The sequence below is a fragment of the Saccopteryx bilineata genome, chromosome 1, assembly GCF_036850765.1.
Source record: "Saccopteryx bilineata isolate mSacBil1 chromosome 1, mSacBil1_pri_phased_curated, whole genome shotgun sequence".
Classification (NCBI taxonomy): domain Eukaryota; kingdom Metazoa; phylum Chordata; class Mammalia; order Chiroptera; family Emballonuridae; genus Saccopteryx; species Saccopteryx bilineata.
In genome coordinates, this window is record NC_089490.1 from 364,040,892 (window position 1) to 364,066,391 (window position 25,500).

General features: G+C 38.3%; 1 protein-coding gene across 4 annotated transcripts in view; it reads right to left on the minus strand.

Moving 5' to 3' along the window:
• PIK3C2A (phosphatidylinositol-4-phosphate 3-kinase catalytic subunit type 2 alpha) overlaps positions 1–25,500 on the minus strand; it is a 128,474-nt gene that overhangs the window by 68,345 nt on the left and 34,629 nt on the right. For all 4 annotated transcript variants that reach the window (XM_066251044.1, XM_066251047.1, XM_066251045.1 and 1 more), the window contains 2 exons: positions 14,677–14,780; positions 2,126–2,283 (listed from right to left, as the gene is read on the minus strand). In XM_066251044.1, coding sequence (XP_066107141.1) covers positions 2,126–2,283; positions 14,677–14,780 — 262 coding nt within the window. The remainder of the gene's footprint in view (positions 1–2,125; positions 2,284–14,676; positions 14,781–25,500) is intronic.

A 25,500-nucleotide genomic window follows, 5' to 3' on the forward strand; every position in this document is an offset into this window, starting at 1 on the left:
TGTTCAGTTAACTCTTAAGTATACATTTATTCAGACTGTATTTCTTATAATCTAAGACAGTACTTACTGTTCAATAAAAATATAATGCAGGTCACATGTATAATGGTATTTTTTAAAAATACCATTTCAACATATAAATAGGATATCAAAATTACTGAGGAGATATCTTATATTCTCTTCAAACTAAATCCTTGAAAATTTATATTTTATATTATAGCACATCTCTACTATATTAGTCACATTTCAGGGCTCAATAGCCACATGTGGCAAGTGGTTATTAGACAGGGAAGATCTAAGCTAAAAAAGCCACCTCCTTATCATAGACACTTCCAAAAAGGATGACATTTAGCACTATCTAGCAAACAATGATTTAAACCACATCACATAAGGAAAAAGAATCACCACTTTAAATGTTTGACATTGGCCTGGTAAATTTTCTAATAAAGGATAAAAATCTAGCAAGTAGGAAGTATTTTTCAATTATCATTCTTGGTAATGGCTGGATACTAAGATTCCAACACATTAAAAACTAAGGTAACCTTTAAAGTAAACTATTTTTTGTAAAGTAACTTATTTCTATACTTCAAGCCCCTATGTGCAATTTGGAAGATACTGATTGCATTCAAACTTCATGAAATTAACAGCTTAGTAGAAAAGGCCATAAAACCTCTAATTCAAAGGCTACCTTTCTGAATACTCAAAATAATAACATTTATAAACCATTTGTACCATAATACGGTTACAATTCTTAACAGAGATGTACATGATAACTGTGCACATTTATGAAGAAGCAAACAATAGGCATTTGAAATATTCTTTAAACAGTCAGATCTTACTATAGCAAGTCAAAATTTGACACAAATCAAAACATTTGCTACCACTGTCTAAGCATCGATATTATGCTTATTTCAATCAAGGGGCCTATTGTATTTTTTTCTTCAACTGTAGTATTAATTCTTACTTCATACTTAGATTTAAGTAATTCTTCAAACCAAATATGTGAGGTCTATTTAAACAGAATAATAATTCTTTTAGAAACTAAAAATACAAAAAGACTGTTTACAGTTGGCTAACATTTTTGTTGCAAATATTTTTTCAAAGGGACTTGAAAAATACAAAGCCACAAAGAAAGTATACAAATATTAGACATATTACTAGTCATAACCACTAAAGAAAAAAATGGCATGATTTTTAGGTAGAAGTACAGTAGAAATACAGGATCTTATTCTGCTGTTGGAATACCATTAAAATAATACACATTGTGACCAAAGCAATAAATATAAAAGAAAATAGTTTTTAGAACTATAACAAAGTATTTCCTACAGACTTGGGGATAACTTCAAGAAAGGATACCCACATCAAATTTCAAAGGAAGACTTAGAACCAAGGGAGAAATATCTGCTCCTTATAGTAGCAATTTTCAGCAGGTATGCAGCAAGAATGTTTAAAACATGCAATACCTTACTATTTAGTCAGGGGCATCAACTTCTTTTCACTTCAATTGTCAAATAAAAAAAATGACAGCAGCCAATACAACAACAGCCATCTGGTGTGAATGAATCAAAATATCTATTTTATTTTGTCAGATTGGCAAAAAGATGTATTTTCTTTCATGTGCCGCAGAATTTTAGTATTAGTTTATGTGTGCCATGAGATGGAAAAGGTTGAAAACTGCTGCCTTAGAACTTAGCAAGATAACTGGAATTTCAATTTTACTGACAGCTTTTTATAAACAAGCATTCTTCCTCTCATAAAACAAAACAAACAAACAAAAAAAGGAATAAGGAATCGGTCTTTCTATTTAATTAGCTATTTATTAGACTTTTTATCTAATGCTTTGGTGCCTTGGCCAAGATTCACTGATTAATCTAAGTTACTCAGCATTTTTCAGAGAACTATGTACAGTTGTTATAAATGTATTTTCCCACTGGCCCTAACCAGGAAAGTATCCATATACAGTGCCACATTTTTGAAAAGAACAACTAATGATTATTAAGTATTTTACTACACATGAATTTTTCCAAAAGAACACTAAGAGGTGGTTTATTAAGAGAATAATTATTAACATTTTAAACATTTTCTCTTTATCAGAGCAAACAGGATGACTGGGGAACTACAAACCTACCATCACATGTAAAAGTAACTGGCAGTTGAAATCCTTCAATTTCAATGGAGACCTTCACACTAGCATTTTCTCCACATATGTTTCTTTGCACCGTGACTGGACTTAACAAATAGCCTGGATTTGTGCAGCGATCGGTATATGGAAAGTTGGTCTTCAATCTGTTCACAAGAAAGAAAAAATTAAGCTTTTTTTTTTTTTTTTTTTTAACAGAGACAGAGAGAGGGATAGATAGGGACAGACAGACAGGAATGGAGAGAGATAAGAAGCATCAATCATCAGTTTTTCCCTGCGACACCTTAGTTGTTCATTGATTGCTTTCTCATATGTGCCTTGACTGCGGGCCTTCAGCAGACCGAGGAACCCCTTGCTGGAGCCAGCGACCTTGGGTCCAAGCTGGTGAGCTTTTTGCTCAAGCCAGGTGAGCCCGCGCAAGCGGCGATCTCGGGGTCTCGAACCTGTGTCCTCGGCATCCCAGTCCGACGCTCTATCCACTGTGCTACCGCCTGGTCAGGCTAAACTCTTTTTTTAAAAGCTGCACTTATTTGAACTCTGAACAAGGTTTTGCATGCTTCCAGCCATTCAATTCTGTCCTTTGTTCAATTTTAGAGCAGCTCATTAGAACTGCAATGAATGGACCCTTGTCAAAACTCCAAATACCAGTATTTGCCTTTTTAAATAAAAGGTATCCAAGTAAAGAGATTAAGTACTGCCAGGATATCTCTGGTAGCATTATCAACATTAATCAAACACATACTGGACACATGGCATTTAAAGAGATGCTCTTCTTCACATTCTTTTGCAACACAGTATAATTACACAAAGTGGTACATTTTTAACAAATCACTGATAATGCAGGCAATGTAGCCCTAAATTGTAATTGCCAGAGAAATAAAATTGTCCTTTAAAAATCTTTTTTTTCTAAGGTCCAGTTTCCTACACATTGTTTCTGGTTGTTACACAATGATTTAAGAGGAAAAAAGTTCCTAGCCTGACCTGATAGCTCAGTTGGTTTAGAGTTGTTCCAATATGCCAAGGTTGAAGGTTTAATCCCCAGTAAGGACACAATAATCAACCAATAAATGTGTAAATAAGCAGAACAACAAACTGATGTTTGTCTCTCTCTCTCTCATTCTCTCAAATCAATAAAATAATAAAATAAAACATAGAGAATGGGTTTTTATAATGTTATGAAGCCTTTATTCCCTCAAAGTGATTTTTAAAATTTAGGGAATGTTGGGGAGGGAGGGGCACAAAGAAAACCAGTTAGAAGGTGACGGAAGACAATTTTATCAATGTCACCCCATCAAAATTAATAAAAAAAAAAAAAAGAATGTGTCTCATGGCTAATTCAGGCAGTTAGAAGAATAGTATAAGGATGCTAATTCTGCTTCTCAGGCCACATCCTGCAAAAGGGGCCCCAAGAAAATTGGTGATTAGGCTCCTCTGATTTTGCCAATTGGATTTAAAAAAAATAGGTCAGGAATGCCCTGAAATGGAACTAACAATACATGAGCATAAATTTAAAGGACTTTTAGATACTGGAGCTGATGTATCTGTTATTGCTAAGCTACATTGGCCTCCTTCCTGGCCTACTCATGCAGCAGCCACAGAATTACAAGGTATAGAACAGAGTAAATCCCCTCAACAAAGTTCTAGTTTTCTACATTGGGAAGATTAAGAAGGTCATTCTGGATTTTTTAAGCCTATGTGCTCCCTGGATGGCCAGTTAATTTGTGAGGTAGAGATGTTTTGAAAAATATGGGAGTGTTAATTGTCAGTCCTAATGGTTTAGTCAGTACTCAGATGCTTGATCAGGGATTTTTGCCCACCAAGGGACTAGAGAAAGAACAGCGAGGAATTCTCACCCCCATAGAAGTGACACCCAATACCAGAAGGTGTGGATTAGGATATCAAAATTTAGCATAGGGGCCTTTGTAGCTCCTGCTACCTCAATAATGCACTGTGCAGACCCAATTACTTGGAAATCAGATAATCCTGTATGGGTAGACCAATGGCCCCTTTCTCAGGAGAAACTTAGGGCAGCTGCTCAACTGGTACAAGAGCAGCTATAGCTTGGGCACACTGAACCATCTAATAGCCCATGGAATACACTTCCATATTTTGATATTGTTGCCTCTTGGATTATCAAGGGGCATAGGCGACCCGACCCTTACAGCTTATAGGTTTTGAGCCTCAAAATTATTGTTGTTCCTTTTTTCAAAGGATCAACAACAATGGCTCTGGGAAACTTCCACTAAATGGCAAATCACTCTTGCAAATCAATGGACAACTTTATACTGAAACTGTCAACTTAAAATCAGCTCAAAGTCTAGAATTATATGCCATTATCATGGCTTTTCAGCATTTGCCATATTCCCCCTTTAATCTATATACAGATAGCAAATATTTACTTATGGTGTTTACACTATAAACACTGCTCTCTTAGGGACAAATGCTGATGAACTATTTCAGCAGTTCCTCCTTCTTCAAAGACTTATATGTCAACACAGAGCTCCATGTTTTATAGGACATACTTGAGCTCACTCCATGCTCCCTGGAGCTTTAGCACAAGGGAATGCCCTTTTTTCTTTTCTTCTCTCTCTCTTTTTTTTTGCATTTTTCTGAAGTTGGAAATGGGGAGGCAGTCAGACAGACTCCCGCATGCGCTCGACCAGGATCCACCCAGTACGCCTACCAGGGGGGAATGCTCTGCCCATCTGGGGTGTTGCCTTGTTGCAACCAGAGCCATTCTAGCGCCTGAGGCAGAGGCCACAGAGCCATCCTCAGCACCCGGGCCAACTTTGCTCCAATGGAGCCTTGGCTGCAGGAGGGGAAGAGAGAGACAGAGAAGAAGGAGAAGGGGAGGGGTGGAGAAGCAGATGGGTGCTTCTCCTGTGTGCCCTGGCCGGGAATCGAACCTGGGACCCCTGAATGCCAGGCCACTGAGCCAACTGGCCAGGGCCTAGGAATGCCCTTGTTGATCAAGCTACCCAAAAGAAAACTATTTGGAGCAACCATGACAGATAGAGCAATTCAGTCTCATACTATTCATCACCAGAATGCTGCAGCCCTGTGTAAACAGTTTCAACTTTCTCGGGAAGCAGCACGGCAGATTGGGAAATCCTGTCCAAGGGGTCCTATACTACATCTGCCCCTTCATTTGGAATTAACCCTCAAGGACCCCTACCAGGACAACTTTGGCAAATGGATCTTACTCATATACCTTCATTTGGCAAACAGTCCTATGTCCACGTTATAGTGGATACATATTCTGGATTTATAGTAACCTCTGTCAAAACAGGAGAGGCTGCTAAGCATGTTATAGCTCATTGTCTGTATGCATTGTTCTATTATTGGATTTCCTAAACTGGTTAAACTGACAATGCTCCTGCATATGGAGCATTTACTGTATTTTGTCAAACCTTTCGAATTATGTGTATTTCTTACAATCTTTAAAGTCAAGGTATTATTAAAGTGTACCCAACAAATATTTTAAGGTCAATTTAAAAAAATTTAAAAGGGGGGAGTCATATCCTGGAACTCCTACGGGTCTACCATATCATGCTTTTTACTTAAAAACATTTTAAATTTCTTTTGAATGCTGATGAACAAATCTTTTTCTCCTGCAAACTACTACCTTCTTTATTTGATCCAGCTAATAACACTGTTTTGTCTTTTTCCAAATAGCTCTAGATATATGGAAAAGATTTTTATAGGCAGATGGGGATTCTCAAATCCCTCAGCAAGATCTTCTGAGCATGGCTTTTAAGATACCAAGAGGCAGATAAAGCCCAATAGAGATCAGGGGAACTACCAGCTTTTAGGATACGTCCTTAAAGGCTCCAACGCCCTAAAGGGATCTCATAGGATGCCATCTGGGTCCTGCTTGAATAATGGAAAGGAAGGTCATTGAGCTAAAGCCTGCCAGACTTACATGCCTCTGCTGTGAGGAAACAGGGACACTGGAAGGTAGGCTTCCCCCTTGCTCCTCTAAGGGAGGGTTCAGTCTCTTCCAGCCCTGCTCCAGCCACCTATGACCTAACCTTGCCCAGAATGCTGGGGTTTGCCACTGAAGGCTGAAGGTGCCCAGGGCCGTCGGCCCCATCTACGACACTGTGGACAAGCCTAGGGTATTTCTTCCAAGAAGCAGGTAAACTGATCTCATTTGCACAAGGGCCACTTAACTATGACTTGCCTCAGGAGTCAGGTTTTTTATTCTTCCCTCGAAGATCTCTGTTGTGGGTGTTGATAGTCCTATTTTCTGCTGCTTTGTTTAATATATAGTGTTTTCTTTATTCCTCCTACCTCAATGCCCTGCTCATATGTCAGGCTGGAACCTACTCCTAATTTAGAGCTCTCTTTCCTCCTTTTGCCAACTTCTATTATGAATCTACCTTTGCCACCCAGCTTAGTGTATCCCAAGGTTCTCTTTACCAAGCCACAGTCACAGAGCTCCAGGGAAAAGCAACCTGGACTCATCCTCCAGGCAGAGGAGAACAGAAGCTCCATCTCCACACATGCTGCAGGTGGCTTTTCCAGTCTACCTGAATCATTATCAGTTAGAAGCAGTGGTCATTGGGACTTAGAGGTGAGCTGCAAAGTATAGAATTGTGACAACAATTCCAGTGCCATGCGTACTTTTCCTGGAGGTGGATTTTTCCTGGACTCTTGCTCCTTGTGACAGCTCCTAACAGACTGAACTAGGGTTGGGTTGCATTTTTCAGGGATTTGGCATGGTGTTGGGGCCAACTTGGACTTGGTGAACATGTTAAGGACACTACTCTTTTATGGATTCTTGCTGTATTGACCAAGAGTTTGCTTAAAGGCTTTAATCACTGTTAAAAAAAAAAAAAATTGAAGACTGGATAAAGAAGATGTGGCACATATACACCATGGTATACTATTCAGCCATAAGAAATGATGACATCGGATCACTTACAAGAAAATGGTGGGATCTTGATAACATTATACGGAGTGAAATAAGTAAATCAGAAAAAAACAAGAACTGCAGGATTCCATACATTGGTGGGACATAAAAACGAGACTAAGAGACATGGACAAGAGAGTGGTGGTTACAGGGGGTGGGGGGAGGGAAGGAAGGAGAGGGGGAGGAGGAAGGGAAGAGGGACAAAGAAAACTAGATAGAAGGTGATGGAGGACAATTTGACTTTGGGTGATGTACCGGTATGCAACAGAATTGAATGACAAGATAACCTGGACATGTTTTCTTTAAATATATGTACCCTGATTTATTGATGTCACCCCATTAAAATTAATAAAAATTTATGTATATAAAAAAAAACTTAGAGAATGTTAAGAATTGCCTGTGAAGTACTTAGAGTATTCATAGGTATTCAGAGGAGCAATATAATTTAAATTTAAATAAATAAGCATGGTGTATGGCTCATCTCCCGAGAGCACTTCTGTTATTAGAAGACAAGGGAGGACCTGATGCCTTCTTTAAACTCATGGGCTTTCTTTAACTTTTTTCTAGAGGTTAGAAGACAAGTTCCATCTTCGCATCTGCTTTTCATAGGACTATAAATGAAATGAATACTGAAAGTAGTCTACTTCTTCTGTAAAAATTAAAATAATAAAGTCACAGGAATAGAATAAAACAGTCTGAGTTGACAGAAAGGTTCTGGAGAGGTAGCAAGTTTAACAGTTTGTGCAAAGTCTCTAGAACTGACTGAGTTAAAATCCTGATTTTACAACTTCCTAGCTGTATGATTTTAGTCAAGTTATTGAATCTCCTATTTTGCTTCCGTTTTCTCCTCTATAAACTGAAGATTACACTATTTCTAACCTCATAGGGTTGTTGTGAGAATTAATGTGAATTAAGTACTAAAGCACTCAGGCCTAGGGACATGGTAAGTGCTACAAGCATCTTGTCGAATGAGTAAATCTGGTTTCTGCATTGTGATCCTAAGCGCCACAAAGGATCCACCATTAAGAAGAAATCTAATTGCCTGACCAAGTAGTGATGCAGTGGATAGAGTGTTGGCCTGGGATGCTGAGGACCTAGGTTCAAAACCCCAAGGTTGCCAGCTTGAGCATGGGATCATAGACATGACCCCATGGTTGCTGGCTTGAGGTCAAGATCATTGGCTTGAGCAAGGGGTCACTGGCTCGTTTGGAGTCCCTTGGTCAAGGCACATATGAGAAAGCAATCAAAGAACAATTAAGGCACCACAACTATGAGCTGATGCTTCTCATCTCTTTCCCTTCCTGTCTGTCCCTGTCTGTCCCTCTCTGTCTTTAAAAAAAAAATGTAATTGAAATAAAGATAATATTAAGTAATAAAATTAAATTAATATTGGAAATGCACCCTTAGATGCAGATGTGGACACATTATCCTAAGATATCTGACTGCTAACAAGCTTATCCCTTTTTAACACAATGACAAGATCTTCATAGAGCTCAGCCTAATATTCTTACTGTTTTACACATATTTGGTATTCTCTTGTTTTGTACAGTATGACTAAGATATTCACAGCAAATCATTAAATTAACTGATATATAAAATGTTACAGAATTTTGTCTACATTTAGCAAACTTTCAATTTTCAGGAACCTTTCTTTTTTTTGTATTTTTTTTTTTTAAGTTGGAAATGGGGAGGCAGTCAGACAGACTCCCGCATGTGCCCGACCAGGGTCCACCTGGCATACTCACCAGGGGCGATGCTCCGCCCATCTGGGCATCGCTCTGTTGCAACCAGAGCCATTCTAGCACCTGAGGCAGAGACCATAGAGCCATCCTCAGTGCCCGAGCCAACTTTGCTCCAATGGAGCCTTGGCTGTGGGAGGGGGAAGAGAGAGACAGAGAGGAAGGAGAGGGGGAGGGGTGGAGAAGCAGATGGGCGCTTCTCCTGAGTGCCCTGGCTGGGAATCGAACCCAGGACTCCTGCACGCCAGGCTGACTCTCTACCACTGAGCCAACCGGCCAGGGCCAGGAACCTTTTTTAAGGTTCCTGATGATGATAGCTCAAAAAACAAAAATTTATTAGATAAAAATTCCAGTAATAAAAACTACATTCAATGAACTTGACTTTGGTGGGGCCCTCTAATTCCTTTTCTTAAAAATAATCCTTTCTTTTATACAACAATATAAATGGTCTTAATGTCACAGAACTGTATGTGAAAAGTGGGAAAATGGTTAAAATAGAATATTATGTATTTTATATCACAATAAAATTTTAACGAGTCCTTTTTTTTCTCTGCTTGACACCATGAAAGATAGCTAATTCAGAAAACTGCCATAATTTTCTTTGTTCTTCTATAAAATTGGTAACTTTTTCTATTCTCATGGTTTTGTTTGTTTTTTAAATTTTAGATAAAAAAACAGTAAGATGGTAATAGAGTCCTTAAAGTTGGGCTTTTTTATTTCGTTTTGTTTATAACTAAACCTACAAGATCAAATTAAATGAGTAAATTGGTAATTGTTGAGTAAATGATTCACTTTCAATGTAACAGACCATATAAGGTTTTTTTATGGACACTTTCCAGGCATCCCCAAACTACGCCAGCGGCCGCATGTGGCCCCCTGAGGCCATTTATCCGCCCCCCCTCCCCCGCCACACTTCCGGAAGGGGCACCTCTTTCATTGGTGGTCAGTGAGAGGAGCACTGTATGTGGCGGCCCTCCAACAGTCTGAGGGACAGTGAACTGGCCCCCTGTGTAAAAAGTTTGGGGACCTCTGCTTAGGCCAACATAGCTTGATGCTCTTAAGCAATTACTGATAAAGAGTATTTTTTTGTACTTTAAATTTTTCTCTATAATTTCCATTTCCCTCTTACCACCAAAGAAATAGCTTTGTTAAAGTGGCTCTATAGTTCAAGAAATTGAATATTTCTATGCACACAGTAAAATCTTTTAGTTTTTCTACTATGTGCTCAGTCAAGCTAAAGTTACATATAGACAGAGCCATATCATGCAAACTCAGAAGAACAGAAGAGATAAAGATAAGGGTCTTAATGCTACTTTACAAAAATGTATGCTCGGCATTGTTTAAAATAAAATTAATGAGCTAGCTCCAGTTAGCTCTATGGATAGAGCATTGGCCTGGCATGTAGACATCCTGGGTTTGATCCCTGGTCAGGAAACACATGAGAATCAATCACCTTTTCTCTCCCTCCCTCTCTCATTTCTCTTCCTCCCCTCCTGTAACCAGTGGCTCAGTTGATCCAAGTGTCGGCCTCAGGGGATAGCTCAGATGATTCAAGCATTGGCCCCAGACAGGGGTTGCGAGTGGATCCCAGTCAGGGTGTCATGCGGGAATCTATCTCCCCACCTCTCAAATAAATAAATAAATAAATAAATAATTAACAAATTCAGAGGTGAAGTACTTGAAAACATATAAGCAGGAGAGGAGTAAGGAGGGGGGAATATCCAGTGACAGAAAATTTGACTTTGGGTGATTGGCACACAATGCAATCAACAGTTCATAAGCTATAGAAATGTTTATGTTTACTTGAAACCTATGAACTTGATCAATGTCACCCCATTAAATTTAATTTTTAAATTAAAAATAAAAAACATATAGGAAGTCCTTGGGGTCAAGATACTATTATAGGATATAAATATTATATCTGAACCATATCCGGAGAAAAGAAATACAAGGCCATCCAGAACAAGTCTAAAGTGTAGTTTCTCATCTTAGCCTAGAAAACCACTAAAGCAGCAGCAAAAACTTCTACTGGTACCTAACATTCCTCTAAGAGTATTCTCTGAACTGATAGCTTGTAGATATAGCAAGCTTCGTCAATTAACAATGAGTATGAAAGAAAAGAAAACAAGAAATAAAAACCAGAAATACATAGTGATAATGAAATGTCCTGAATCAAAGTATTACAGAGCTTGAAACTGAAAGAGATCTTTGAGATCAATAGTCCAACTCCCTAATTTCACAGAAGCAAAAAAACAAGGCCTAAACTGGCACTAAATTCTAAGTCTGTTATACAGTAATCTTAACTGTAAGCAATTATCATCCTGATAGTTTTATACTAATTTTATAGCTCAATGTAAGTGATTAAGTCATTTTAGGAAATTTCAAAAAATAAAGAATTGGCTCCTAAGAGTATAAATACTTGTTTTTAAAATGCACTGCAGATATGAACTTACTGGGGGAAAAAATAGAACCATTAATTTCTTTAAGGGACATGTCCTGCTGACCCCAACCCCCAAGGTCACAGGGGAACTAGAGTTTCTAGAACATGGGTTCAAAAACACTTCTACTTCCTACTCTACTATTTGTTGCAATCATACTCTATTAATGAAAAAATTACAAAAAGAACTCATTCTTTCTTTAGTTCATCTGGGGTTTCATATACAAAAGCGTGTGTGTGTGTGTGTGTGTGTGTGTGTGTGTGTAAATAAAAATAACCATTTTAGTTTCTTGGCACAGTCTTTGTAAATGACTCAAAGATTCAAATATGGAGAAAAGGAAGATCAGAGAGAGTCTAATTTATCAAATTAAATACAATAGTCACTCAACACAGTTTTATAAAAAACATACAGAGCTTCTGGAGAAAATTAAAGGAACCAAACACATAACATTATTTCCAAATCATTAAAGTAAAAGATTATTTCCAAACTCTTAACCACACACACATAATAATGATGGAATAGCATAGGTAATTTCATTTTTTAAAGACTTTATTTATTGATTTTAGAGAGAGAAAGAGGGTAAGAGAGAGAGAAAGAGATAGGGGAGGAGTGGGAAGCATCAAGTCGTGGTTGCTACTCATATATGCTTTGACCGGGCAAGCTTGGGGTTTTGAAGTGGCGACCAGCATTCCAGGTCCAATGTCTTATCCACTGTGCCACCAGAGATCAGGTGGTAATTTCTAATACATGCAATCTGTATACTAAATCATCTAAATTGTCTCTTCCATTTTAAATGCCTATTGAAAAATATAAGTTTTAAAAATCCAATTAAAATTAGTAACCTTTACAGGGAAGAAAAAGTGGCTCTACTGATATTTTTCTTTTGCTTACCCCCTAGGGTATTCTGCAGAAAAGAAATTCTGGTTAAAAGGTAACATAAAGAGAGATAGTTTAAATAAAATAGAGTTAAATAACATCAAAATGATATACCTACTCAAAAATTACCTAGAAACTCAAAACTCGGCTTTGCTTAAAACAGATCACACTGGCCCTGGCCGGTTGGCTCAATGGTAGAGCGTTGGCCTGGCGTGCGGAAATCCCGGGTTCGATTCCCGACCAGGGCACACAGGAGAAGCGCCCATCTGCTTCTCCACCCCTCCCCCTCTCCTTCCTCTCTGTCTCTCTCTTCCCCTCCCGCAGCCAAGGCTCCACTGGAGCAAAGATGGCCAGGGCGCTGGGGATGGCTCCTTTGCCTCTGCCCCAGGCGCTAGAGTGGCTCTGGTGGCAACAGAGCGACGCCCTGGAGGGGCAGAGCATCGCCCCCTGGTGGGCAGAGCTTCGCCCCTGGTGGGCGTGCCGGGTGGATCCCGGTCGGGTGCATGCAGGAGTCTGTCTGACTGTCTCTCCCCGTTTCCAGCTTCAGAAAAATACCAAACAACAACAACAACAACAACAAAAAAAACAGATCACACTGGGAACAATATAGGATTCAGAATAAATCCTCCAGTGGCGATCTCCTCTCCCTTCTTTTGATAACATATCTCATCCCCTTAGCCTCAATATATGTTGTTCCACTTCTTTCTTGCATGGATTTTCTCTATCTGGTGCTTACTGAGTGGACTCTCTTTCATCTTTGCTAGCAAGATCATTAGAATATAAAATCTAAGCTATCAGTGGCTAAATTTCCTGCCTTAAAAATCCCATCTGCAGCCTGACCAGGTGGTGGCGCAGTGGATAGAGCATTGGACTGGGATGCGGAGGACCCAGGTTCGAGACCCCGAGGTCACCAGCTTGAACCCAAGGTCGCTGGCTCCAGCAAGGGGTTACTCGGTCTGCTGAAGGCCCGCGGTCAAGGCACATATGAGAAAGCAATCAATGAACAACTAAGGTGTTGCAACGTGCAATGAAAAACTAATGACTGATGCTTCTCATCTCTCTCCGTTCCTGTCTTCTGTCCCTGTCTATTCCTCTCTCTGACTCACTCTCTCTGTAAAAAAAAAAAAAAAAAAAAAAATCCCATCTGTAGCCCTGACTGGGTAGTTTAGTTGGTTATAGCAGTGGTCAGCAAACTGAGGCTTGTGAGCCACATGCGGCTCTTTGGCCCCTTGAGCGTGGGTGCAAAGGCCAGCTTAGAAGTACCCTAATTAAGTTAATAACAATGTACCTACCTATATAGTTTAAGTTTAAAAAATTTGGCTCTCAAAAGAAATTTCAATCATTGTACTGTTAATATTTGGCTCTGTTGACTAATGAGTTTGCCCACCACTGGGTTATAGTACTGACCCTATACTCCAAGGCATAGTACTGACCCTATACTCCAAGGCTGTGCAGTTGATCCCTGGTTCGGGCACATACAAGAATCAACCAATGAATGCATAAATAAATGGAACAAATTGACAAATTGATGTGTCTCTCTCTCCCACTCCTCTCTCTAAAATCAAGCAATTAGTAAATTAATTTAAAAACTCCATCTGCAGTAGAAGAAAATGAAGTCGACATGCATGGAGGAAGGGCAGGGGAAAAAGGGGGAGGAAGACAAAAGAATAGGAAGTGGGAAAAGAGTCCAAAGGAAGGAGGAAGCCTTACAGTGTATGTATTTTTGGATCTGGCTGTCACTGAGCTCTGTCCCATCCGGCTGTCACTGAGCTCTGTTCCACCCTTCCTCTTTCTGTTATATGGGTTTGTGAACCAATCATAACCTTCTTCATTTAAACTAGTTGAAGATGGGCTTGTAGTACCTATAAGTTTAGCTAATACCGTGATAAAATTGAAAGAAAATATACTGCACCAGAGGCAAAGGAAACCTGGCTGACAAGTGAGTAAGCTTTGGTAGGTAAATTCTGAGTCTCTATTTCCTCATTTATAAAGAATATTATACAAGAAAACTAGATAGAAGGTGAGGGAGGACAATCTGACTTTGGGTGATGGGTATGCAACAGAATTGAATGACAAGATAACCTGGATATGTTTTCTTTGAATATATGTACCCTGATTTATTGATGTCACCCCATTAAAATTAATAAAAAATTATTTATTAAAAAAAGAATATTATACACATTTACAATTAAAAGAGATTTTTATAAATGTATTTTTCTAACCTTCGAAAAATACATTTGCTCCTCTAATCATGCTTGTTATCTCTTAAATAAGTTAGAAAAGTATAAGGCAAAACAAGTGTTCTTGAAACAAAAATGGACATTATCTAAGTATACTGAAATTCAAACATTTAAGCCATATTTTCACTGGTTAATGGGATATTAAAAGTCTATTGTCTGACTTCAGTTTTTGTTCTACATACTCAGATGTGCCAACTAAAATTTTAAGCCACAGGGAGAAAATAATTAAAAACCTAAAAATTTTAGTATTAGCACTAAGCTAATTTTCATAAAATTTTAAACAAGCATTTAATAAAAAATAATCTTCAATTTATAAAGGAAAATTCCTTACTTTGTAATTGATTGACAAAAAGCTGCCCCTTCTTCATTTTGTACTTCAAGTTCTTGTAGAAGAGAACTTCCAGTTGGCAAACTACTGGTCCCATTTGAGTCTTTCTGTAATCAAAAAAGTATTTATTTTAAAAGTAAAAGATCCCCAAAATGCTATATAGCAGCATAGTACAAACACATTTTTATAAAAATATTTACAAAGATATGGAGATAAAATTTATTACATCAGTAATAAAGTTTTAAACTATGCACTTCTCTATCTGTAAAAGTAATGCTAACTTAGCCTTATTTTAAAGTTCATTTCTGCTCAAAAGCAGAAATATGCTGTTCTTTGTACTGGTCAGTAAGAATGGAATGCAAAAGACCTTTCCATTCAAAATCTTCCTGAATTGAACACTAAGTAAACAGTGGAATAAAATTAAAGGACTAGCTTTTATTTTAAGAAAATGAAGAGATAAGTCCATGTGAGACTCCTCTAATAAGACAAGAATTCTATATACAGGGTAGGACAAAAGTAGGTTTACAGTTGTGAGTACATGAAACAGAGTTTATTCTTATGTTATTAATTATTGCATTCTTTTCCATATGAACAATTGTAAACCTACTTTTGCCTAATCCTGTATTTAGCTTAGGCCTTAAATTCCAACAAAGCAGCTAGTTCTTATTTTAAGAGAATGAGTTCTAGGAGTTAGTGAACATTCTCTATGTTAACAAATTTATATGAACAACCTGACAGTCCTTCAAAAGTTAAGTTTATGTCTGATCAATTTGTGTGCAACACTTAGGAGATAAATAGTGTGTCCGTAAAGTCATGGTGCACTTTTGAATGGTCACAGGAAAGCAACAAAAGACGATAGAAATGTGAAATCTGCACCAAATAAAAGGAAAACTCTCCCAGTTTCATACCTATTCAGTGCAGTTTGATGTGGGCTCACGCACAGATTTTTTAGGGCCCCTTAGGTAGATATCCCGTATAGCCTCTACAGACTCGTCACTGACTGATGGCCTACCAGAACGGGTTTCTCCACCAAACTGCCGGTTTCCTTCAACTGCTTATCCCACCGAGTAATGTTATTCCTATGTGGTGGTGCTTCGTTATAAACGCGCCGATATTCACGTTGCACTTTGGTCACAGATTCTAATTTAGCGAGCCACAGAACACACTGAACTTTCCTCTGTACCGTCCACATCTCGACTGGCATGGCCGTGGGCTGCTCCGCTGTATACACGGTGTTACATCATCATCTGCGCATGCACACATGCTGCCACATCATCCTACAGAAACTGGGAGGGTTTTTCTTTTATTTGGTGCAGATTTCACATTTCTATCGTCTTTTGTTGCTTTCCTGTGGCTGGTCGAAAAGTGCACCATGACTTGACGGACACACTGTACATCACTCAAGCAAACCCAAATAGCGGAGTCCACATTTAGAGGTATTTTGGTTAATACATAAAAAATACTTAATTTGGCACAAATTTCAAATGTAAATTTCCACTAAAATTAGAATTGGAACATTCACAATTCAAAATTAATTGAATCAGAACATAGTGTATAAATTTCAAGAGTTGTAATGGATTTCAATGAACATTTTGTCAGAAAATTAAACTGGAAACTTAGAGCAATAACTCCTTTATAAATTTTCTTCTTTTAAAACATGGCAGAACCCTTTCTAGTATATGATATGCACATTTTGGGAAGAAAAAAAAAAAATCTTGAGTTCCAGAAAATCACAACTAAAAATAACAAAGCTGATGGAAAAAACTGAGTTAAGGCAAATTACTCAAAATCAGTGTAACTTTATAATCAAAACCCAACTAACACAATAAAAAGACATTAGAAAAATATTAGCACAGTTAAGTGTTCACTTGAATTTGAACCTAGCATTACAGCCTTTGAACCTTAAACCCTGAAGCTCCTGCTTCACTTGTGATATGGATTCTTGAGGACTTCTAGTTGACCAATTTCAATGAAATTAAAAATATCATCTAAGATACAGACTTTTCAACAAAGTTCTTAATGCAAAGGAAATAACTTCACAGCTTTGTACATGAACTCTCTTCATCAGAGAGTTTAACAATATGAAACCACTCTTTAAGCTACTCATCAAAACCACCATTTTTACTAAATACTTTGGCAGGATTTTTAGTGTTTTCTTTAATATTTTCTTATGTTACTAATACTTTCTCTTTATTTATTTATTTTTAAGTGAGAGGAGGGAAGACAGACTCCTGCATGAGCCCCAACTGGAATGTACGTGTCAGCCCATGTCTGGGGCCAATGCTCACATCAACCGAGCTATATCCTCAATGCCAGAGACAGATGCTGCCCTGTTTCCTGAAAATCTACCCTGTTCGAGGAAACAGGGTAGATTGTTGTACATGGAAATAGTCACAAGAAATTCTTGATGGAATTCAGAGTTTGGCTGGTTATGTTGATATTTGTGATGACATGACTACAGTTATTAATAAATGTTGATTTTTTTTTTTTGTTCAGCAATTAATGTGAATTCTTGTTCATGGTAAAATAAGACATTCCCTGAAAATAAGATCTAGCGTGTCTTTAGGAGCAAAAATTAATATAAGACACTGTCTTATTTTCGGGGAAACACGGTAGAACCGAGAGCTATCCTTAGCACCGGGACAACACTCAAACCAACAGAGCCACTGGCTGTGAGAGAGGAAGAGAGAGAGAAGGGGGAAAGGAAGAAGAGAAGCAGATGGTCACTTCTCATGTGTGCCCTGACTGGGATATCCACACGCCGGGCCAATGCTCTATTCACCGAGCCAACCGGACAGGGCCAATACTTTCTTTTTAATTGTGAGAAAATTTGTTCTTGATTGCTTTAAGATATTAATACAGTGGTAAGGATTCTGTCTGAACAACTAATACTACTTCTACATTATACTGACATCAATCTCATATTTACCAATTACATCACTTAATTTGTGTTATAGAAACAAGCACTGGAACCTGACCAGGTAGGTGGTGGCGGAGTGGACAGAGCATCAGCCTGGGACACTGAGGACCCAGGTTCCAAACCCAAAGTTGTTGGCATGAGCGTGGGCTCATTGACTTGGACGCAGACTCACTAGCTTGAGTGCGGGATCACTGGCTTGAACAAGAGGTCAACTCGAGCTCCCCAGTCAACGCACATGTGAGAAGCCATCAATGAACAACTAAGGTGCCACATTATGAGTTGATGCTTTTTATCTCTCTTCCTTGCTGTCTGTTGTCTGTACCTCTCTCTTTCTCTTTCTTTCAAAAAAAAGAAGAAACAAGCACTGAAGCAAATAGACTATATTACCTTAAAATTGGGACCTGATGTTTCTACTTAACCTTTGGTCTGACACTCCCAACTTTGTCACAATCTAATCCAATCATCTTTGGGACTTCCCAAATTATTTCTATGTTCCAGTTACCTTGAATCATATCCTCTTCCTCAAAAACACAAATGAGCTATCCCTGCCCTCTGAAACTGTCTTCAATGCTTTCCGTCTAAATTCCCCCACAAGTTATTAATCTATTAATTTTTAAGGCCCAACGTAATGCCACTTTATCTATAATTCCTTTTTATAATTACTCAATTTGAAGCACTTCTTTCCTCTTAGCACTTCTGTGTACTTAGTCTGAACAAAACACTGTATCATTACATCCTTTTATATTTGTCCTAATGTGAAAGCTTCTTGAAAATAAAAATCAAATTTTATTGAATTTTACATTTTTGTAGAACTTTTTTTTTTTTTTTTTTTGAGAAAGAGGGACAGACACACAGAAAGGGAGAGGGATGAAAAGCATCAACTCATTGTTGCAGCACTTTAGTTGTTCATTGATTGCATTTTCATATGTGCCTTGACTGGGGGGTGTCCAGCTGCATCAGTGACCCCTTCCTTGCTCAAGCCAGCAACCATGGGGTCATGTCTATGGTCTCAAGCTCAAGCCTGTAACCCTGTGCTCAAGCTGGTGAGCACATGCTCAAGCTGGAGACCTCATGGTTTCAAAACTGGCCCTCCCAAGCTGACGCTCTATCCACTGTGCCACCATCTGGTCAGGCTGAAATAGATTATAATAACTAATTCTCTAGCCTGGCTGGAAAGAGCATTAACCTAGAATGCCAAGTTGCCAGTTCAAAACCCTAGGCTTGTCCAGTCAAGGAACATAGGTCAAGCAACAAGCAAGCAACGAACAACTAAAGTGAAGCAACTATAAGTTGATACTTCTCAATCCTCCCTCCTCTTTCTATAAAATCAGTAAATAAAATCTTGAAAAAAAAACAAACAAAAACAAAACCTCTAATTCTCTAGTCATACATTAAAGTAATAATAGAATCTGAAAAGTTAACTCAATTGTTCTGTCCACAAAGTAAAAAATAGCTGGGTTGACAATGATTTCATTTCATATATTAACATTAGCATTTTTTGTTTTTCTCCACTCTTTCTGAAACAAAAAGTGTATTTTAAATTTTAGTCCCTCACCTCTTGCCCCTAATCCCTCTGAACTCCACTCAAACAACCAAAGCATCAAAGCATCCCTTTTCTCCATTGATCTTGTACACTATTATGTGGTACTCAAGGCTTTCTATTTTGTACTGCAACTACATGCATACACATTCTATCTCCCTCTTATAACCCAAGTTCTTTAAGGATGAGGTCTGCATTTGATTAATATTTGCAACCCTTACATTGTATAGCCTCAAATATTTTTCAATGAATGAAGAGACAAATAAAAATTTAAAAACTGCTAATGCCATTATCCAATATATAGAACAGAGAAAGTTTTGTTGTGGAGGATACTGAGTTCTCTAGTAAATATATTGGACCCCTTGCTAAAGCCAGTAACCTTGGGAAATCCACACAGATGTTTAATCATCATCTAAAAATATTTTATTCCAAAAATTCTATTCCAGAGCTAAAGACCTAGATTTGGGGTCATCCACTCAGTTTCTGCAATTTATCTGAAATTTATCTCTGCTAATTGCTATCAGCATCATCAGGATCACTGATAGGGCAATATCCCAGCCGAAAGTGTTTTAGGTCCAAGTTCTATCAATAGAAGACAGTCTCTTAAGGAAGCTGAGGGACACATAGGCGCTGCATCCACTGGGAGTCAAGCTGGGACACCTTTACACACACACACACACACACACACACACACACACACACACACACACACTAAAAAATTAAAGTGGCATGTCTCCTTCCTAGAAGCACACCTATGACTTTTTCTTCTCCCTCCTCGTCCCCAACAGGTGTGCATCTCCTAAACTCTAAGAGTCCCCACAGAACTGACAACCAGGGGAGCAATGGACAATAGCAACTCTCCTCAAGCTAAAACCTTGAACCTGACTCCAAGGTGCACTTTTCTCTGACTCTCCAGTGAGCCAAAAGCAACCAGCCCTGCCTGAGTTCTCCCGTTGCTTCTTCTATCCTAAGCCCTTGTCTCACTGTCTCCAGCTTTAACATGTAAATGTATTCTCAAAAGAAAAATATTTTTTAAAATGAAGAAATTGGATCATGTGATTATAGAGAGTGACAAGTTTCAAGATCAGCAGTTGGCAAGCTGGATACCCAAGAGAGTCAATGGTGTAGTTCCAGTCTGAATCTGTCAAGCCCAAGACCCACCAAGAGCCAATGTTTCCATTTGAGTCTGAAGGCAGGAAAAATCCATGTTCCAGCTCAAAGGCATTCCAAGGCAGACAGGAGGAAGAGTTCCCCATTGATAGTAGGATCAGCCCTTTTGTTGACCCAATAGGCCTTTTGTTTCCAATCAGGCCTTCAACTGAGTGGACAAGGCCTACTCATATAAATATATATATATATATATATATATATATATACACACACGCACATATATATATGTATATATATCTGTATATATGTATATATATCTGTATATATGTGCGTATATATATATATGTGCTATTTTTATATGAGAGAAGGGGGGCAGACAGGAAGAATGAGAGATGAGAAGCATCAATTCATCATTGTGGCACCTTAGTTGTTCACTGACTGCTTTCTCTTTTTTATTTTTGTATTTTTTCTGAAGTTGGAAACGGGGAGGCAGTCAGACAGACTCCCGCATGTACCCGACCAGGATCCACCCGGCATGCCCACCAGGGGGCGATGCTCTGCCCATCTGGGACGTTGCTCTGTTGCAACCAGAGCCATTCTAGCGCCTGAGGCAGAGGTCATACAGCCATCCTCAGTGCCCAGGCCAACTTTGCTCCAATGGAGCCGTGGCTGCAGGAGGGGAAGAGACAGACAGAGAGGAAGGAGAGGGGGAGGGGTGGAGAGGCAGATGGGCCCTTCTTCTGTGTGCCCTGGCCAGGAATCGAACCCAGGACTCCTGCACACCAGGCTGATGCTCTACCACTGAGCCAACCAGCCAGGGCCCACTGACTGCTTTCTCATATGTGCCTTGACCAGGGGGCTCCAGCACAGTCAGTGACCCCTTGCTAAAGCCAGTAACCTTGGGCACAAGCCAGTGACCATGGTCTTCAAGCCAGAGACCTTTGGACTCAAGCCAGTGAGCATGGGGTCATGTCTATGAGCTCACGCTCAAGCCGGCGACCTCAGGGTTTTGATTCAAAAGTTAATCTCACCTAGAAATATTCTTACAGACACACTAAGAATGTTTGACCAAATGTCTGCGCACCCCATGGCTTAATCAAGTAGACACATAAAATTAACCATCATAGTCTCTCAACCATAAAGAGCCATGGAATCACATCGTTGCAAGAGTCTAAACCAGTGGCTTTCAAATTCCATATCTTGGATCCTCAAAAATAAAGTGCTGAACAAGAAAACAGGTGAAAGATAAAAGACAACCAAAAACAAAACTTTCGGGGAATGCTTATGTTTATAAGCTAGACAAAAGAAAAGGAGTCAAAGATCATAGGAGGAAAACTAGGAAGTATGTTAAACTGGGGCATGAAAAGAGAAGTTTCAAAAAAAGGATGTAGTGAATTGTTGCAAATGAAGCAAAAGGGTAGAAGAATATGGTTGCTAGTTTGGCAATAATATGAATACTAATATTACCAGAAGTAAGTTTCTGCAGTATGATGGAAATAGAGGACAGTGATGGTCTGGAAAGGCATTAAGTACAAAACCCCTTTTAAAGAGTAATGGTAGAAAATACTCTGGGGATATGGGAATAAGAAAAGAGATAAAAGAATTAAGTTCTGGAAAAGGGAAGAATATTTCTCTCACAAAACAGAAAGAAAGGCAAATCCTTTAGGTGGGCAAGCGCATATAGAGGATGACCTTGACCTCAACATAAAAAAAAGTGAGGTCATCTACTAGAGAAGTGGAAAGCATAGATTAGGGGTTTAAGGAAAGCAGTGAAGAACTGAAATGATGCGTAAAAACTTTTCAGTATATACTCTGTAAAGCAATTATAAGAATATAGGAAAGCTTTAGGCCTACACATGTCCAAAGTTCTTGCCACATTACCTAGAAATTAGATGTAACACCAAGTTTTTAATAAGTATACAATGAGCATTAAATATATATATATGTTATTATTCAGCACAAAGTCAGTTACTTCCCTATTTGAATTTTTTTAATTTTACAAAAAGAAACTTTAGTAACCTATTCAAATGGTGTACTATTGATATATTCAGCTCGACAATATAAACCAAGTTTTGTTCAAGTTTCTCTCATCTTTAAAATTAATAAAAAACATTCTGTCAATGCAATTATAAATGTTTATAATGCTAACATAATGAATTTTTAGAAAGAGTAAATATCCACAGAACTTTGCAAAATCACTTCTATGACAATAACTTGAAATCTGCTAACAGTAGCTAAATGTACAGCTTTTAACTCAAAATTTGACTTAAATTACCAGAAGACAATTTTAAGTAGTATTCCTTTTCCTAGTTTTGTTCACAAAACAGTTAAACTAAAGTATTTACATTATTATTAACAAAACCAGACACTAGAAGAAAACAGGATGTAAACTTGCTGAGTGAGAAGAAAAACACCCTTCCAAGTTTTTACCACAAAGCATAAAATTCTTAAGAGGAAATGAATATACTTAAATACAAAAAGTAATTAAAACGAATAGACATTGCAATCTTATTTCCCATAAAAAAATATAAACCTCAGGGGAACCTTTTAAGTAGAGATGAAATGAATGGTGTGTGAAAAGTAAAAGCTCCATCTAATGTCTTTGCCCAAACTTCCAATACTACTAGTGTTCTGTTCACCTCCTCATTTTGGACTAAATGAAACCAAACTTTATCTTCTTGAACAAAGAAAATGATGATATCTTAGTGTTAATAAAATGGCTAAGAATTTTTCTTTGAATATAAAAGTTCTTTTATAGTGTTTGTAATAAATGCACACCAAACTTCTGACTGAAGACCTTCAATAACTATGCACTGATAATCTATTGGCTATTTTTATAAATTCCGTTGTTGATATTTAACTATAATACCTGCCTCATTGAATTTTCTTTCCTCCTTGTTCTACTTTTTTGGGACAATAAATTTTAAAGTTAAGTCACTAAACTGAATTTCTCAATTCACAGAGAAATATATAAACAAATAGGATTTGCTTAATTTTCCATGAAATGTATTTTAACTCTCAGCACTTGCTACCACTTGCCTCTATTTTTCTTTTAATTAAAAAAAAATTTTTTTTTTTTTTTTTTACAGAGACAGAGAGAGAGTCAGAGAGAGGGATAGACAGGGACAGACAGACAGGAACGGAGAGAGATGAGAAGCATCAATCATCAGGTTTTCATTGAGACACCTTAGTTGTTCATTGATTGCTTTCTCATACGTGCCTTGACTGTGGGGCTACAGCAGACCAAGTAACCCCTTGCTCAAGCCAGTGACCTTGGGTGAAAGCTGGTGAGCCTCGCTCAAACCAGATGAGACCACGCTCAAGCTGGTGACCTCGGGGTCTTGAACCTGGGTCCTCCGCATCCCAGTCCGACGCTCTATCCACTGCGCCACCACCTGATCAGGCTACCACTTGTCTCTGTAACAATCTAGCACATGGCCCATAACAATCTAGCACATGGCCCATAACAATCTAGCACATGGCCCTGAATTGGTGCCTCAGTGGCTAAAGAGTCATCCTGGCGCACCAAGGTCATGGGTTCAATGTCTGATTAGGGCATGTATGAGAAGCAACCAATGAGTACACAAGTAAGTATAACAATGAATTGATGCTTTTCTCTCTCTCTTAACTAAGGGGTGAATAAATCTGGCACACAATGCTTGCTAATTAATGTAGCACAATGTACATTAATAAAGTAATGTATTTAATATATGGAAAATTTAGTATATCACCATTTCATTTTTTTATGAGAATTCTGTAATATTCAGGTATTCTGCTCCCTGAATTGGTTTGAAAAACCATATCCAAAATACAGAACTTCAAAAAGAAGAAAATCTCTACTTCCTTTTTTACATGGCAACTTTTCAAACTTTAAATATATATTATTACTGAAAGGGATCTGAGATATCATCCTCTAACCAACTCTACTTCATAGATGAAAAAACTCAAATCCAGAAGTGACTTATCTTCAATTAATATTCTCCAGGCAAACTATCTCCAATCTTTACAACAGTTCCTTATATGACATAGCTTATAGATTCCAAACACTGTATAGTCTTTTCAAGACATACTCTCATTTACCACACACCCCTCTTAGAATATGATGCTCAAACATAATTAGATGGGGTTTTAATGGAGCAGAGTACAAATATTGATCGACTTACAACCTATGCAACTTAGGACCATTCGACTTTATGACCACAATCGCTAGCCACGACTGCTCCGCATTTGGCAGCGTAAGCATTGCCCAGCTGGGCGTATGACAGTGAGGACCAGCTTCCAGCAACACTACCATCTCCGAGTGCACAATTTCAACTGTTATCCCAGACTCGGTACGGCAATTTGTGTTTTGTGTCTTAGATATTTTTCATCAAACCCCTCCCAAGATGTCTACCAAGAGGAAATTGTCTTTGCAAATATTAAACCAGTTGTACTGGTAATGTAGTGTTTTACTTAAACCTGACAAATGTAAAAATAAGAAACAAAATGGTGTAGAGATGATACAAATGGCATAAAATGAACAAAGAAAATTATGATATATAACAATAATGAGAAAATTATGATAGAATATGACTTAGAGATTTTTATAACATCATTTCACAAGTACTGTACATATAGACTACTCAACTCACGACTAAATCGTGTTACAATCGGTCTGTCGGAACCAATCGTGGTTGTGAGTAGAGCACTAGCTGTATAATGAAATGATTAACAATACAGCTCTTCAGCCATGCTGCAGTTGACTCCTTTGAGACACTGATAAGCTTAAATTAGTCACCTAAACTTCAGACACTGTGCCATTTAGTAAAGCTGCTGATGTAATAATCTAGCTCCAATCTCTGACTGACCAGCTGATCAAATCACAATATTTTTGTTTACCTGATTTGACTGATGTCTTATAACCAATTGGCTTACTTCTTAACCCCTCCCCCTATACTTAAATAAAATATAAGAACATGTTTCTGGTAAAACTGATCTTGCTGAGAAGCCTAGTTACCATATTTCCCCATGTATAAGACGTACCTTAATTTTGGGGCCCGAAATTTGAAAAGAAAAAAAAAATTACATAAAGTTATTGAACTCGTATTATTCATCATAAAATTCATACAACTCCTCATCACTGTCAAAACTCCTATCTGCCTGACCTGTGGTGGCGCAGTGGATAAAGCACAGACCTGGAATGCTGAGGTCACTGGTTTGAAACCCCGGGCTTGCCTGGTCAAGGCACATATGGGAGTTGATGCTTCCTGCTCCTTTT